The sequence below is a fragment of the Mauremys mutica genome, chromosome 3 (genome assembly GCF_020497125.1).
Source record: "Mauremys mutica isolate MM-2020 ecotype Southern chromosome 3, ASM2049712v1, whole genome shotgun sequence".
Classification (NCBI taxonomy): Eukaryota; Metazoa; Chordata; order Testudines; family Geoemydidae; genus Mauremys; species Mauremys mutica.
The window spans coordinates 18214313-18229961 of record NC_059074.1 but is presented as its reverse complement, the minus strand read 5'-3'; the positions used below and the strand labels follow the sequence as shown (position 1 = coordinate 18229961).

General features: G+C 37.4%; 1 protein-coding gene across 2 annotated transcripts in view; it reads right to left on the bottom strand.

The window, feature by feature from the left end:
• LOC123367048 (CD2 associated protein) overlaps nt 1-15649 on the bottom strand; it is a 126020-nt gene that overhangs the window by 20149 nt on the left and 90222 nt on the right. For both annotated transcript variants that reach the window (XM_045011044.1, XM_045011045.1), the window contains 4 exons: nt 11359-11395; nt 10764-10826; nt 6646-6805; nt 3108-3250 (listed from right to left, as the gene is read on the bottom strand). In XM_045011044.1, coding sequence (XP_044866979.1) covers nt 3108-3250; nt 6646-6805; nt 10764-10826; nt 11359-11395 — 403 coding nt within the window. The remainder of the gene's footprint in view (nt 1-3107; nt 3251-6645; nt 6806-10763; nt 10827-11358; nt 11396-15649) is intronic.

Sequence of the window (15649 nt, the reverse complement as noted above, 5' to 3'; positions counted from 1 at the left end):
TCAATATATAAGCACAAAATGCCTACACTCCAGCCTGTGGGTAGCCTTGATAGATAATTAAGGATATCGAGATAAAATTAGCAGTAGCAAACAATCTCTCTGCAGTCCACAAAAATTAGAATTTCTTCAGCTCCCACAAAACTAGTTATGCCAAATAAAAATCCACAGATCCTTGCCCAAATCCCGTCACCCATCCCATTTGGGTTTTATAGATCAGAATCAACTTCTTAAACTCCATCCAGAAACCAACAGGCAACCAATACAAATCCCAGAGCACTGGTGTCATGTGCTTACCACTTTCTGCCCCAACTTCAGTATCCACATGCAGATCCCCACAGGGTGCATTGGAATTGCCTAAACTTCAAGCAACAGAATCCTGGAGGCCTGTAACATAGTCCAGGCCTTAGAAAAAGGGTTACAACTTCCTTCCCACATGGGAGGGAATAGAGCCATTCTGCTCAATTCTGTTATATAGCTGCCTAACAATAGCAAGGAGTCTAACAGGATTCGCAAAGTGAATGCTCAGCTGACACAAGACGGGGACACACCTTCAATCAATGGGTGACAATCTTTGCCATATTGTCCAATTGCTTCCCCAAACATAACATGACGACCTCTGTTTCACCTGGCCGCAGCCTGCCCACTCTTACCAGAGCTGCAATCACTACCATACACGGAGAAAGATAATTGCTCCCTATTAGTTGGATGAAAGGGAAGGATAGATTCAATGTCATCAGCACACTGAATGCATATCAGTCTGTACCCAGTCTTCCAAGCAAGCTCAAATATGCACAAAAAGTGATAAATGAAACCCCACATGACAGAACCATGATGGCACAAAGCCAGCCACCCAAAGCTACGCTTTTAGTTCTCTCTCAAGGGAAACATGCACCCACACTAGAGAATAAACATCCATGAAATAAAAAAGCATGTCCCACCATTATCAACCCTAACCACAAATCACTAACATTCAACAGCCACTTTCTCCAAATCATCATCAGTCCACTCTCTTCCCTAAAACCCCACAAAATACATGAGCCTTGCAGTGCTCGCTGAAAGTCATCAAACACCTGCCCTGATTTACAAGTAAGATGGGGAGTATATTGAAGATCTGTCACAGAGGGGATCCTACACCAACGGCCTCTCTCTGAAATCAGGGCACTGTAAGCTTGAGTGCCTCTGCTGACCTACAAGGTCCTATGTCAAAACCTTAAAGCTATATCTAATACACAGCCAATGGCATCAGTATACAGGACCTGACTGAGTGCAGTGAATTATTCTAGTCTCAGGGTGACAAAGGCCAGGATAACTGTAGGGAAGGTCTACGTCTGAACAAAAGCATCACATTCTCCTCGCCTAAAGATGACAGAAAGACATGCTGTTGGCCACACCTGCTACCTGACCATGTAGGAACAGCACAAGATCTAATGCAACCCCCAAACAGGGAACCTGAGAACAGGTTTCAGGCACACTTTTAAAGCAAAGGGGCTAGTATCTCAGTCATTTCATCTCCCAATCTACTAACATTAATTCATTCTTGCCTTAAAAAAAAGCTTTGTTCAGTTTACGCTTATCGAAGTCCCAATCTTAACCAGATACTGATTAAGTCACTTCACTGTCCCAATCCAAATAAAACTTTTAAGCGATGCCACATCATCTATTCTCTATATGCACCACACTTAACATAGAAAAAGAACTATTTTAGAAATAATTTGGAACATATTAAGTATTTTTGTGGGTACTACTTGCAATATTCTTAGGGTGCCTTATTATAGACTAAGTTCAACTGTTCAACGTTCAGAGGGAGAATGACTGACTAATATAAGTAATCCACTAAAAATATTGGAACTATTTTTTCTATACAAAAGTCATGATTTCAAAGTCACATCTCAGAATCCAGCAGGCACAGAAGCAAGTGCTGCACATCCTAACGGGAAACTGGAAGCCTCCCCTTTTCAGTGAAGAAAGCTCCCATGTATAGCCTGTAGAGCCATGAGATAATGACCCTTAAACTTGTAGTCCAAAATTGAACATTCTCCACCCCACACCTTAGTTCAGTGCAATTTGGGTGGGACGTTGCACATTTTGGAAATGGGGTAATTATTTCTTTTACACATCTCTAAAGTGTTATGTCCAAGTTGTCACCCTGGGTTGAGACCACATGGGTTTAATGCACTAGAAAATTTCACATTTAGAGGCCAGTGTTAAAAATAGGTATAAGTCAGATGTACAGAAGAATTGTTTGTTCTCAAAACTAGCCCCCCTCATGAAGGTTTGCACAAGATCACAAAAGTCACCATCCAGTTTAACAGAACAGGCAACCTCTGAATAGGAGGCACACGCAGGATTGAGATCACAGTGATGTTATTGACAAGGAAGGAATATATTAGTAGCAGTTATGTGGGGAGAGCTTGCATAGCATCTGTCCAGAAAGTTGTTGGTTCTGGACAATACTTAAAGTTCTCATTAGACAGGGGTAGAACTGTAAGTCAGATGTCAGATTAAGATCAAGGTGCATCTAGCAAGAGTTAGTTCATTTTCATGAGCACAAAATACTCAAATTTAAAACTGTAAAGCACTGAGGGAGCTAGCCACAAAAGTTGTCAACTAGACTCCACAAAACTATAAATGAATTTTATGAACAGTAGTAAAAAATATTTAAATAGGTTCATTAAAAGTTATTCTATGTGCAAAAACAGCAGGAAGGTGCACAGAAAACAACAGAAAGAAAAAAAGAATCTTTTTATAAAGGTCAGGGAGGTCAGGCAATGACAAAAATATCCTTTTAATTGAAAAAAGGAAGCCATTATACAAGTGTTCATTTTTTCTAGCTAACCCAATACAAAGTAAGGCCTTATCAGTTCTATGCATATTAGCCTGATAAATACTGTACATTATTTTTCCCAGTTACACAAAAGAGCTATCAGCAGTAACTATTTAAAAATTGTTATTCCCTACCTAACACATGTAACTGCTCTGGCACTAAATATTAACATGTGCATACTCCAATAAAAGTTTATTCTAATACCATGAGGGTATCCCAGTCTAAATAGAAAAGGCTCTGAAAAGCTCTCCAGTACAGTATTTTCATTTGCTTTTCATCTTACCTGGTTCTTTAGAGCTCTTTACTGCAACTGAATCTACCTCTACTGATTTTGGTCTAAGCGGTAAATGTTCAGAATCTAACTTTGGTTTTATTAGTGGCTCAATTTCAGATTTTGGTCGAAGGGAAACCACTTCCCCATTAGATCTGTAAAGAAATAAACAGGCAGTCTGAATTTGAAACCGGTCATAATTCAAAAACATATTAAGAGTTAAAATCAGAGAGGAAAATGTCAGTGTTGCCTTTGACTCTCACACCAAGACAGACAAATAAAATCAATGTTGTGCTATTCATAAACATATTTACTTCTGTTAGGACTCTTATGTCCAAAAATCTGCCCTCCAGGTATGTGCAGGGTTTTCAGTGGGAGTTCCACATACATACTTCAAGACATCATTTGGTAATATTTTATCACCGCTTAGGCACACTGTATGAACAAATCTAACCCTTTGCACAAAAATGCTATAGTACAATGCAACAAAACAAAAGACAAGAACACTGAACACCACCTTCAACAATATCTCCACGTCAGAAACATTCAGAGGTGAGGTATGAAGAGTCTGTTACCCTCATTTTTTTTTCATTAAAAACATTCTTATTGGACTAGAATGAGTGGTTACATTTTGTTAAATATCCTGTATAGATGGTCCTTATCCTAACATTGGATAGTCTCTCAACACCCTTTATTACAGTTCTGACAGTGAAAGACTCCTAGATTTTCCTGCATCCTAGAACCAAAAGTAAAGAGATGAGCCATTCCTTTGCAGCTCTTCCAGTTGCATCGTGCGGCTGAAGGTAAAAGTTACTTTGCTTAGGAAGCTGTGTGAATTGAACAGTTTGACAGGTTAAATGTTGGTTACTAGTTCCCTTTCCTCTAAAATGTGTAATACTAATTTCCCCATTTCTCTACATGAGGATTATTACTGCAGCAGGGTTGCCTTCTCTTCTCCCATCCACTCAGGATAGTGTCAAATATTGAGCAGCTGTGGATGTTTTCAGTCATAAGAATGTTAAAATTCTCTGGCCACAATTTATTATTTGTCAATACATATATATCCCCTTTGGAATTCTGACCAATACCAACTGTTACCCAAATTGAAAAACATTTCTGTTTTATACTTCTCTACTTATAAAACAATAAATCTTGAAGTCTGCTGAAATATTAAATCAATACCTAGCCAAGAATGGGTGGCCCTCTGGAGATTAACAGTATAGAACTGCACTCTTGGATTGCACATGCATCCGCTGCATGAAAGCCAGAGTGCTCAAAGTAGTAACCATTGGGAAACCAGTATCAGGGGGTAGCCATGTTAGTCTATATCCACAAAAACAAGGAGTTCGGTGGCACCTTAAAGACTAACAGATTTATTTGGGCATAAGCTTTCGTGGGTAAAAAACCTCACTTCTTCAGATAAATCATGCAGAAGTGAGGTTTTTTACCCACGAAAGCTTATGCCCAAATAAATCTGTTAGTCTTTAAGGTGCCACCGAACTCCTTGTTGTTTTCATTGGGAACCTCTACATGCAGTCTCACGGAATCAAACCTTCAGTGTGAGGTTATGTACAGAGCTGTGGCCTACACGTCTTTTAGTTTCTTCCATTTAGAACCTACAGCACAGAAGGATGGTGAATGGGTATCTACACTGACAATCTACTCAAAGATCCAATTATTAAAACTGGCTAGTAACCTCTCTTCAAGATCTCCATTCTTGAGAGATTAGCTGCTACTGTGAGGAGTCAGGTTTTAAATAATGACTGTAGGACTGCTGTCCTGAACTGAGCATCAGTTCCCCTGATGTGCAAAGAAAATAGCAATAGTGCATGAATAACGCACAGTATGGCTAGATACCAAGAGTGACCTGTCCCAGGCATCTTATGCCTTATCTATATTTACAGTGGCATGTTGAGTACAGACATGACATAGAACATGCCATAGTGAAAGCAGGCTGAGCTCACACTTGTCACTGTGCTGTGTAACCACATGCGGCACTGAAATGCTCTGACAGGTGGGGAAGACCACCAGTGGAAAAGACTCCAGCAGCTCCCCACTGCCACAGGCTTTCACTGCAGCAAGGAAGGCTCTAGCAAGGGGGAAGCAGCGGGAACTGCCAGAGCCTTTCCACACTGTCAGAGACTTTTCCACTGCCTCCCCCTGCCAGAACCTTTCCCTGCAACAGGGAAAGGCACTAGTCATGGAACACTACACTGCTAAAAATAGCAGTGTAGACATGAGAGGCACTGCTTGAGCATGCAGACAGCTATGTAGGTTATATACCTTAGGGTACTTTACTTGCCTAAGCTGTGCCTCACTATCTACACTGTTTATACCCGTGCTAGTTGGGTATGCAGTGTCTGTATTCCGCATGCCACCATAAGTGTAGATATATCTTCAGGAGAGATGCAGGAGACAGCCCATCTTCTGCAAGACTTAAAGTTGTTCAAAAAAGATCACAAGACTTTTTGGTTTGGTTACAATGGGACAGTATTTTTTCTCACACTCTCCTTACACTGCAAAAAGAGCTGATTTGTTTTTATTCAAACTGACAAAAAATGTCACCTCATCAGGCAGAGACCAGGCATGGAAACATTTCTGTCTGAAAAAATAAAACTTCAGAAAGTTGTCAGTGACTAAAATCAGGGGATCAGAATAGTATCAGAGGGGTAGCCGTGTTAGTCTGGATCTGTAAAAGCAGCAAAGAATCCTGTGGCACCTTATAGACTAATAGACGTTTTGCAGCATGAGCTTTCGTGGGTGAATACCCACTTTGTCGGATGCAAGTCAGAATAGAAGCTTAATTAAACTTTAATACTAGTGGTTAGAAATCAGGATTAGAAAAGAGGCTGATATGCAACTTCAGCAATAGTGGTTGCTGTTACTCTGCTATAATATGAACTACGAAGGGAAGACAGAGAATTTAAATCCACTCAGGCAGTTGAAAAGAACTGAGGAATCTTGGAGTTTCAGATCCTTATATGACCTCACTCACATGTTCCCAATGGCCACTACTTTTCTATAGGACAACGACTTCAACAGCGAGGGCGCGCTCCAGGAGTGGGGAGTTATACTGACAATACTTAAGTGAGAAATTTGGTCATTTACATAGTGATGTGTGGCTCTCTCCAATGTGGTAATTAATTTCTTAAGTGTAATGCCCACAGGCTCCTCTACCCAGCACAGCACAGAACACCACTAGTGACTCATTTTCTGTGGCCATAACTTACACAGAATGCAGCAGCTTTAAAACTTGCACTGCAGTTTAATGATTCAGAGGTCCATAATTCCCACACAGAACACAGGTCACGGTGCAAGGTTCCTTCTTATCTGATTCAAGTAAAATGTCACTTGACAATTAGAAAATTAACAAAAGGTAAAGCTGATCACCACCCCGAGCACAGATAAGTATAGGGCACTGTGTATACTTATAACATTTTCACCTTCAGATTAATTAAGGTTTAATAGTTTAGCAATGAAGCACATGCAAGCGTAAACCAACGCAATCTATTTACTACACCGGGTTAAAATTAAATAAAAATATACTCACTTGGACACAGGTGATGGTAAAACTGGTTTATCTGGTCGTTTTGGATGCAGAAACCCAGTTTTAAATACATTAGTAGTCTTGCTTGGAGGAACAGGCTTTTTGGGTGGTACTTGGGGAGCTACTGGCTTAGAAGGCTTCTGATCCAGAGCTGCTTTTTCATCTTACAAAATAAGGCACAAAAACATTTTTAGATACATCAGAGTAATTTATCTAGGACACTTTGGCATTTCATCATAGTGGCCGCTATCAGAAATGATTTCCCTGAAGATTTGATGCCACATCACTTTGAGACATGCACATTTCCACTTTTTACTTTTATCTAAACATACAATAAATATGGTTAGCATAAACACTTAATGCAACTTCTTCAGTGATATTCCTGGTAATAGGTCAGTGATTCATTAGTGCACTGCAGACAACAGCTTAGTCACACACACACACACACACGAACGAATTCCTGCTGTATGTCTAATGCCTTCCCCTCACATCAATTCATTACATCTACTACTAAAGATATAGATGTTTATCACTGTTTCTTTTACACATCCAGAGAGCAGGAGTGATCTCTGGATGATGACTTCCTTGTGCATTTAGATTCAAATTCTGTACATTAAGGGTCTTGTCTTCCTACATGCACACTGGTGGTACTAACTGAATATAAAACAAATGTATGAAAGTTAAACAGGACAACTAAACTTCCATTGTTTCATCGCCAAATGCTCCATTTGCTCAGATTTTGTCAATTAATGAGGGAAAACACACATTGTAATACTTAGTACTTTATGGAGTACTTATATCTTCAAACCACTAATCCTCAACGTTCCTGTGAAATTAGGTAAGCATTATTCCCTCTCTGTAGATGGCAAAAGAGGCAGACATACAGGGTGTTTTCACACTGCAATTGGAAGTGTAACTGCAGCTTGTGCAGAGATACTCGAGCTAGTTTTAACCTCGCGAGCTCGGGTACCAGTGGTAGTGAAGCCACTGCATCGCAGGCTTCAGCACAGGATTGCAAGCCGAGTAATTACCCTAGACAGGCTTGTACAGCATACACTGAAGCCTGTGCTGCTGCAGCTTCACTGCTATCAGTACCTGAGCAAGCGAGATTAAAGCTAGCTCAGGTATATCTACAGGAGCTGTATTCAAACCCCATGAATGCAGTTTAGACACACCTTAAGTCACTTGTTGAAACCTATATACAGGATTAAAGTTAGGAGTTCTCGATTCACTGCACAAGGCTAAATCACAGTGGTTTGGTAGAGCAGAGGAACATCTCTTGCTTTATATGCAAGTGGTCAGAAATTCAAATCCTATATATAAATCTGAGGAAATAGGCTCCAGTGGTTAAGGTACTAGCCTAAGATTTGGGAGACTCAGGTTCAATTCCCTGCTGTGCCACAGACTCTGTGAGACCTCTGGCAAGTCACTTAGCTTCTCTGTGCCTCAGTTCCTCAGCTATAAAATGGGGATAGTAGCACTTAGTAACAGTAGTACCTTAACAGGGATGTGTGAGGATAAACACATAGAAGACTGAAGTGTTTAGGTGAGATACCACCTATGACAGAATCTACTATAAATACTGACTTATTGCAAATTCTGAAGGCCTGAGATACTACAATTCAAAGATATGAAGTATACCAGTAAATTAGTGAAAAGGCTCAGTTTATTGGGATCATATTTCCAGCACCGCTTTTTTGGTACTGAGTTGGAGCAACTGATATAATGGGACAATACACAATTTTGCCATGTGGTGCTGCTAAATGATAAATACACAATTATGAGATTTAGTGTTGTGTAAAAAGTCTTGTTCATTGATGTGTCTCTTTCTGGTCTATGCATACCGGTTGGCTGAACAATTTTAAACTTTAAAAATTACAAATATATGTGATACGAGTGGAGAAAGACAGCACAAGTTCTACAATGCTGTGTTCAGCCAATACCAGTCACCAAACTGGATCAATAATTTTATATTTAAAAAAGAAACTCGATAAATAAATACGAATTACAGTCAACTATTCTGACATTTTTATTTTTATTATGTGATATTCCTCAATGTTTAGAACGCTGTCATCTGAACTTTTTTCCACAAAACAAAACCTAAATATGAAGGCTGTCACACACCAAGGAAAAAAAAATCATTACTAAATATACTTTGTTTACCACAGATCACCACACCATATGGATCAGTCACTTTTGCCATACAAAGTTATAGCACTCTGTACTCTAACCACTATTCTAGTCTTAATAAACAATGAAAAAGATACTAAAAGTTGACTAAAAGTTAATGCTACATAATGGAAAGGAAAATACCATACTGATAACTTTTTGCTCTTAGTAAATGTAACCAATGTCATTAAACGTCCTTTCAATAGTTGTATAAAAATACTGCTTATATAAAAGAGCAGCTAACCAATTCTTGTCCAATTAAGGACAGACTTGGGCTATAACAGCCTAATTAGTCTCATAAGGTTTATAATTTCATATTAATATTAGCTAATAATTTTAACAGGACTAATTCTGCCGCAATTTAATATTTTATTAAAATGATTAGCAGTATTTGTACATGTTTTCAGGAGAGGTAGAAAATGCAAATATAATGGAAGTTTATTTAAAGCAAAACACCACTACTATTTATCTTTACAGATTTTAAGGCTAGAAGGGACCATTATGATAATCTAGTCTGAACTCCAGCATAACACAGGCCTTAGAATTTCACCCATTTTAGAAAGTTCAACAGAAAGGCACAGCTCTGCACTTCACTTTCCATTTTTAAAAATGCAGATTTTCTCAGAATTTGATGTTACACATAATTTGCTTCTTGACCTATTATTCTGCAACTAGTAGTTTGTTTAATTTAATAGTGTTAACAACAGTATTAACCTAAACAGAATCAAAACAAAGTATTCCTTTTTCCAGATTTATTTTAGCAGCCAAATAGACCAAATTCAGCCCTGGTTGTCAATCTATTGACTTCAATTAGTTGGAAAAGGAAGAATGTGGTCCAATGAAGAAAAAAAATAATTTGTTCTCTAATAATATTCAGACGCAAGATGGCTCACTAAAGAATATATGTAGTTTACATAGCAGGTTATTCAAAATTTGTGCAGAAAGGCCAAAACTCAAATGGAGCTGGCTTACTCTTAATCATGCATTTGAAAATGCTGTCCTGAACACATTCTATGCCCAAGGTTCATTGGCTGCATTACAAAGTATCTTTATATAATATGGCCAAACTGTTATAACAATAGCATTTTTTCTTTCCAGTCCTATGAAGCGGATAAACTTTGAGAAAGAAATGTTAATTTGTCAGAAGTTTTCTCTTTAATTAAAGCAAATTCTGTATGGACTGTTAGTTCCTTGGTCAATTTTTCTAAATACAAAGAGAGCATTTTAGAAACATTACATTTGGTTCAGACCATTAAAAAAAATTTTTTTTAAGAGACAGTTGTGAGGCTTTCAAGTCGTGAAATGTAGTGAGAGTAAATTAGCAAACTTCTCTACAAATAGTGAAAATGGAAACACTGAAAGATAAAATCTGCATGAAGACTGAATGGTTTAGGATAGGAAATTTTCACTTCTAAAAGTCTAGAATCACAATATCTCCTCTACAAATTAATAACATTAGTACAATGTTGTAGATACACTTTTAGCGTTTTTTCCAAACAAAACTTTCAATTGAAGCCATTCACATGTTTGGTGAAACATTTTCTATAAGCGCAGTAACTGACATTTCCAAAATATTTATTTTAATAAATGTCCATTGTTAATCAGAATTACATCACTACATTTATTACAAAATTGCATTTAAGCAAATTATTAAAACTGCAAGTAGGTCATTATAAACTGTCATACTGACTACAATGTCAAGACTAAGAAAATGACTCAGCAAAAGCAATTAAGTGTTATCATAATGTACAATATGTAGATTTAAATGCAGACACACACTAATCTAAAAACCTTAACATACTTGCACAGTTTTAGAAACAATTATGATAGCAAACAACAATAAGTAATAACTTTTTCCATACAGGTATTTTATTTACTTAAAGTAACTAAATATTGTTTAGTTCTTTTACATGATCTCAGTTTAATTTCAAGGTGAAGAAAACTGGTCTCACCTTTTTCTTCAGGTCTAGAAGAAGGAAACTTCTTCTCTCCTATTGGAATTTCAGGCTTAGGAGCTGAATATAAAAACAAAACCGGATACATTTCTCAAGCAACTATAATTATCCTAGTCATTCACTAAAAATATAACCTATGATTATTTGTATTTATACTGTTCCTTCGAGCTAAGGATCGTAATATAGTGTATAACCATTCATCTAAACTCAAAGATGTGAGGAAGTATTAAAATATTTCTAAACTATGATTCAGAACTAGGTTCTGTCAGATGTGTCAAACAAAATACATAGCAGGATACATAGCGTCACTGGCATGAATTTGGGGTTGCTGCATTGCTCAGAAACGCAAAGCTACTTTTGAGTTTGGAAAGTCATCTTAAACTCTTGCCATACCACATTACCATGAATGTGGAGCATAACCTACATCTCTACACAGATACACTAAAATTAGAAAACCTTGCCTTCATGACTGAATAAAATGACTTGTTTCTAAACTCTCATTACATTTATGAAGTTTCTAGAGCAGTGACTTTTGTTCCTTTTAATGCTCAAAGTTTGTCAGTACATTTATCAGAATGCACCTTTTACATACCTGGACTTTTAACAGGAGGTGGTGGCTTCTTTGGCTTCTGCAAAGAGGATAAAGAATCAATATATTTTATAGAAAAAGACAGGCATCTGCTTATCAGCTTACATGGAAATTCATAGCACTTTTCATCAGGAGACCTCAAAGTAGTTTACAAAGAAGTTCAGTACCATTCCCGTTTTACAAATGGAGAAACTGAGGCACGGAGCAATGAAGTGCCTTATCGAAGGTCACCCAGCAGGTCTCCTGAGTCCCATTCCATTGCTCAAGAAATTACAGAAAATCCTTCTTGGACAGACAGCCAAAAATTAAAACAAATGAAATTATGCATTTTATAGTGCCAAAGCAATTTACTTACTCATTTTAACAACTACAACTGTAGGGCAATACTAATAAACCTACATTGTACCAGGCAATATTAAAAGAATCAGATGAAAACTGGCCAAAGATTTAGTTTTTATAAAAATTAGGTTTTTTAAAGAAAAGGGTTTTTTTTAGGTGGGGGAAGCTAATAAATATTCCCTGGAGTGTTTGCACCCTAAATATCACAGCCTGGGAACTCGAAAAACTAAACCTAAAATGACATCTGCTTATGCACCAGCAGAGAGAAAGGTACAAATTAAATCAAGCAGATTAAATACTAAGAAGGAATGTTGAAAAAGTTTCCTGTTTAAATATACTGCAGTATCACAATACCACAGCTGAAGATTCTTGTTTTTAAAATGAGTGATTTTTAACCTGGATATTTCCCATCAGATTTGAGACTATGAAATACTGAAGTCTTAGGTTTGCTTATGTTCTAGTACGCCTTTAAAATATAATGTCTCTTTTGGACCTGAGCAGCTAGTCAAAATTTGGGATGCTGAGGATGTCCCAGTTGGGAGTAGAAAATGATAAACAAAACTTCAACAAAGAAATATCTGTTTACAAAGTCCTGCTTCTCCAAAGGCAGGAGGAACCAAGAACAAAAGTAACAGTTTCAGTTTCTTAGCTTACAGCTCCAAGCCCCTTTAGACAACAGATCTCAAAAGTTCTCTCTAGCTTTTCCCACGGCTATACTGGGCTCAGAAGCTACTGATTGGCTAGCTTGCTTTTTGTCTCTGCTCCTCTGTTCTGCTTTTCCTCCTCTATTCTCTCCTGCCCCTGCCTGCTCACACACTACTCAGCAAAAGCCCTCTGCCCGGTCTTTATTACAGAGTTAAATAGACGTATCTACACTACAACGTTGTTCCCACCAATGTAAGTTGCACACTAAACTGATATAATAACTCCACCTCTGCAAGAGGCATAGTGCTTAGGTCGATGTAATTAGGTCAACACAGTGTCAGTGTAGACACCATGTTGACTGCTCTGGCTGTTGGCCCCGGGGCTCCGGCTATAGACAGATTTCCCTCCACTTTGTATGAGGATTTTCCCTGGATTTTAATTGAGAGAGAGTGTTATTAAAATATTATAAACACTTCTAGGAAATTCCTAGAGTGAAACCTTGTATGCCAAGTAAAGCTTCTGAGTACAGTGGTTCCTATTAGCAGAAATAGGTGTTTATAGAACAAATGATGTGCATGAAGACTTTTTTTTTTAATTAACCATGCATAAAAATTCATATTAAATTTCTTCCTTTGGTCACAGAAAACAGTGCAGTAAAATTAATGAATGAAACCAGACTCAGTTTTCAGCCCAGAAAGAAATGCTCAATCCTATCAGAGTTCTATTTGGAATAAATAGAAAATCAACATTATTTACCTGCGGACGTCAGCAGACGTATCAGATTCAAAGGTCAACACCCACTTGCAATTAAAGTGAATCAGTTTGGGTTTTTTCAGGTCAGCCCACAATGAACAGTAGATTACAGCTACCATCCATTGCCTTTACCTGAAAGCTGCTCCATGCAGGTGAATTCCTGTACTAAGTCACATTGAAGACGATGGGGTTTTCATGCAGTAGCTTGAAGGATTTGGGCAATTTCTCCACAATAACCTGCTTAAAGACCCAGAATGATTCACTTCTCCAACCCTGAATGCAGCATTCCTTTCTTCCTGTACATCACAGCTCAACCTCCATATGCACACAACACAGTATACTTGGATAAATATAAATATTTCAGTTTTCCACATTGATATCAATATTTTAAAAATATAATCTTAAATATTAAGAGTAGTTTTGCTGCAATGAGTCAATATTGAAAGTTGCTTATGTTAAAGATTTTGTGCAACAGTGAAGACTTACAATATTTATACCACTTGCAAAGTGGAGAGCCTATTAGAAAAGGAGGAGGATAGATTTGATTCCATGCATTTTAGTGTTCATCAGATAGTAGCACTGAAACTGCCTGACCAACAACAGATTCATCATCCAAGCAATGAAATGTAGCAAAAATACAGAGTTATAGTTAAATTTAGCATTGAGGATAATGTTATTAGAAATGCTATTTTAAAATGTTGCTAACCACAATCACCAAGCTGTAGACATTCCCTGTTTTGTTTTGTTTTTTTGCTAATTTTTGTTTGCTTTTTTTCTAGAAACACGAGTGGTGACTTTCTGGGATAATGCACATTCCTATGAATTAACACAGCCAACTTCCTTAGTATTTTTTGAAGTCACTATAAGACATGTAATATTTTGCTGGCTATCCTGATGTACAGGAACTCCTCACTTAAAAGTCATCCTGGTTAACGTTGTTACGTTGCTGATCAATTAGAGAACATGCTTGTGGCTAAAACCTACTTCATCAGATGCATGGAGTGAAAAAAACAGTAAGCAGAATATATATTATGGCACATGAAAAGATGAGAGTTGCTTACGAAGTGGAAGGTCAGTGCTAATGAGCCAATTCAATTAAGGAAGTGGCCTATTCTCAACAGTTGACAAGAAGGTGTGAGTATCAGCAGAGGGAAAATTACTTTTTGTAGGATGAATCATTTGCCATTTGCCAATATAGCTAATGTTGCTCACAGAGACGGTTTAAACTACACTGAGATAACCTGCTCCTCCATTAGGGGGCTCTGCCAGGATATCTGTTATTGACAAAACCTTTGTAGTGCACAGCAGCCTTAAATCACCTATCAGCTATGCTGCTGATAGGTTTATCACATCCCTTAGGGTCTACAGCAGAAGAAAAGTGTAATATAATCACCTTTTACAGCAACAGAAAGCAAGCTTCCAACTGGGATTTTTTAAGTCAGTAATCTGTGTATATTTGCACAAGTCTAATTTATGCTCAGAGATGTATAATGTACATATGCAAATCTGTTATCTTTACACTCACATAACCATGGTAAATGTACAAACACATGCACCTAACTTAGAAAAGCTAGTCCTTCATTTATTATGTAACTGTCTAGACCTTAAACCACAACTACACAAACACCTAGCTAACCCTGACAACTTTAAAATAGTTAAATGGGTTGAGGGAAATTAATTATAAACAGAACAGTGATAGAGGCAAAAAAAGATGAAATTTCATCTTGAAACATTTTGAAACAAATTGAAATGAAGTATTTCATTTAGATATTCTCATTTATTTTTTACTTTTCCATGTTGACTTGCGTTTCAAAATTATCTAAAAAATGTTTCAGTATGGTAGCTTTGAACTTAAAAAAATTGGAATTTCTGTTCCATGAAAAATTCCAATTCTCAATTTTTTTATCTTAATTCAGAACAAATTTCAAAATGTCAGAATTTCCCACAGGACAAAAATTCCATTTTTTAACTAGCTCTATTTTTTTTAATACACAAAATTCAGTTTCTGTTTTGATAGTACTAACAAATTGAAAATGAATAAAAAAGTACAAAATTCCCAGCTCAGTTAGTCAAAAAAGCTGTCCCACTTGCTGGAGATTGGAAACAAACCTGATTGCTCATTCAAAACTAGCTGGTGAAGGTGGGGCTGGCATCACAAGACTGATATCCTATTTCTAAATGGTAGTAAGAAGACAAAATACCTTATTAAACCAGAAGGATATGATAACTGTATATCTAAGGCACAAACATGTATTTTGACACTGAGTAACTCCAGGTTTATACCCTTATATGAAATGCACCCGCATAATCTAAATCTTTGTCACCAGTGCTAGGATAACCAGGTCTGGGAACTCCTCACAATTAAATATGCTGTGAAGTAGTAGTGCATGCTCTAATGCAGAATGCTATGTCCATATGAAATCTGTACCATGAGACCTGAAATGCAGCATATGAATAAACTTCCCTCCCACTTCCTAAAGGACCCTAGTCACAAAGGTTAAAAATATACACCATGAATTTGAAAGAGGCAAGTTCAGTTGAAGTATTTCACTCAGAT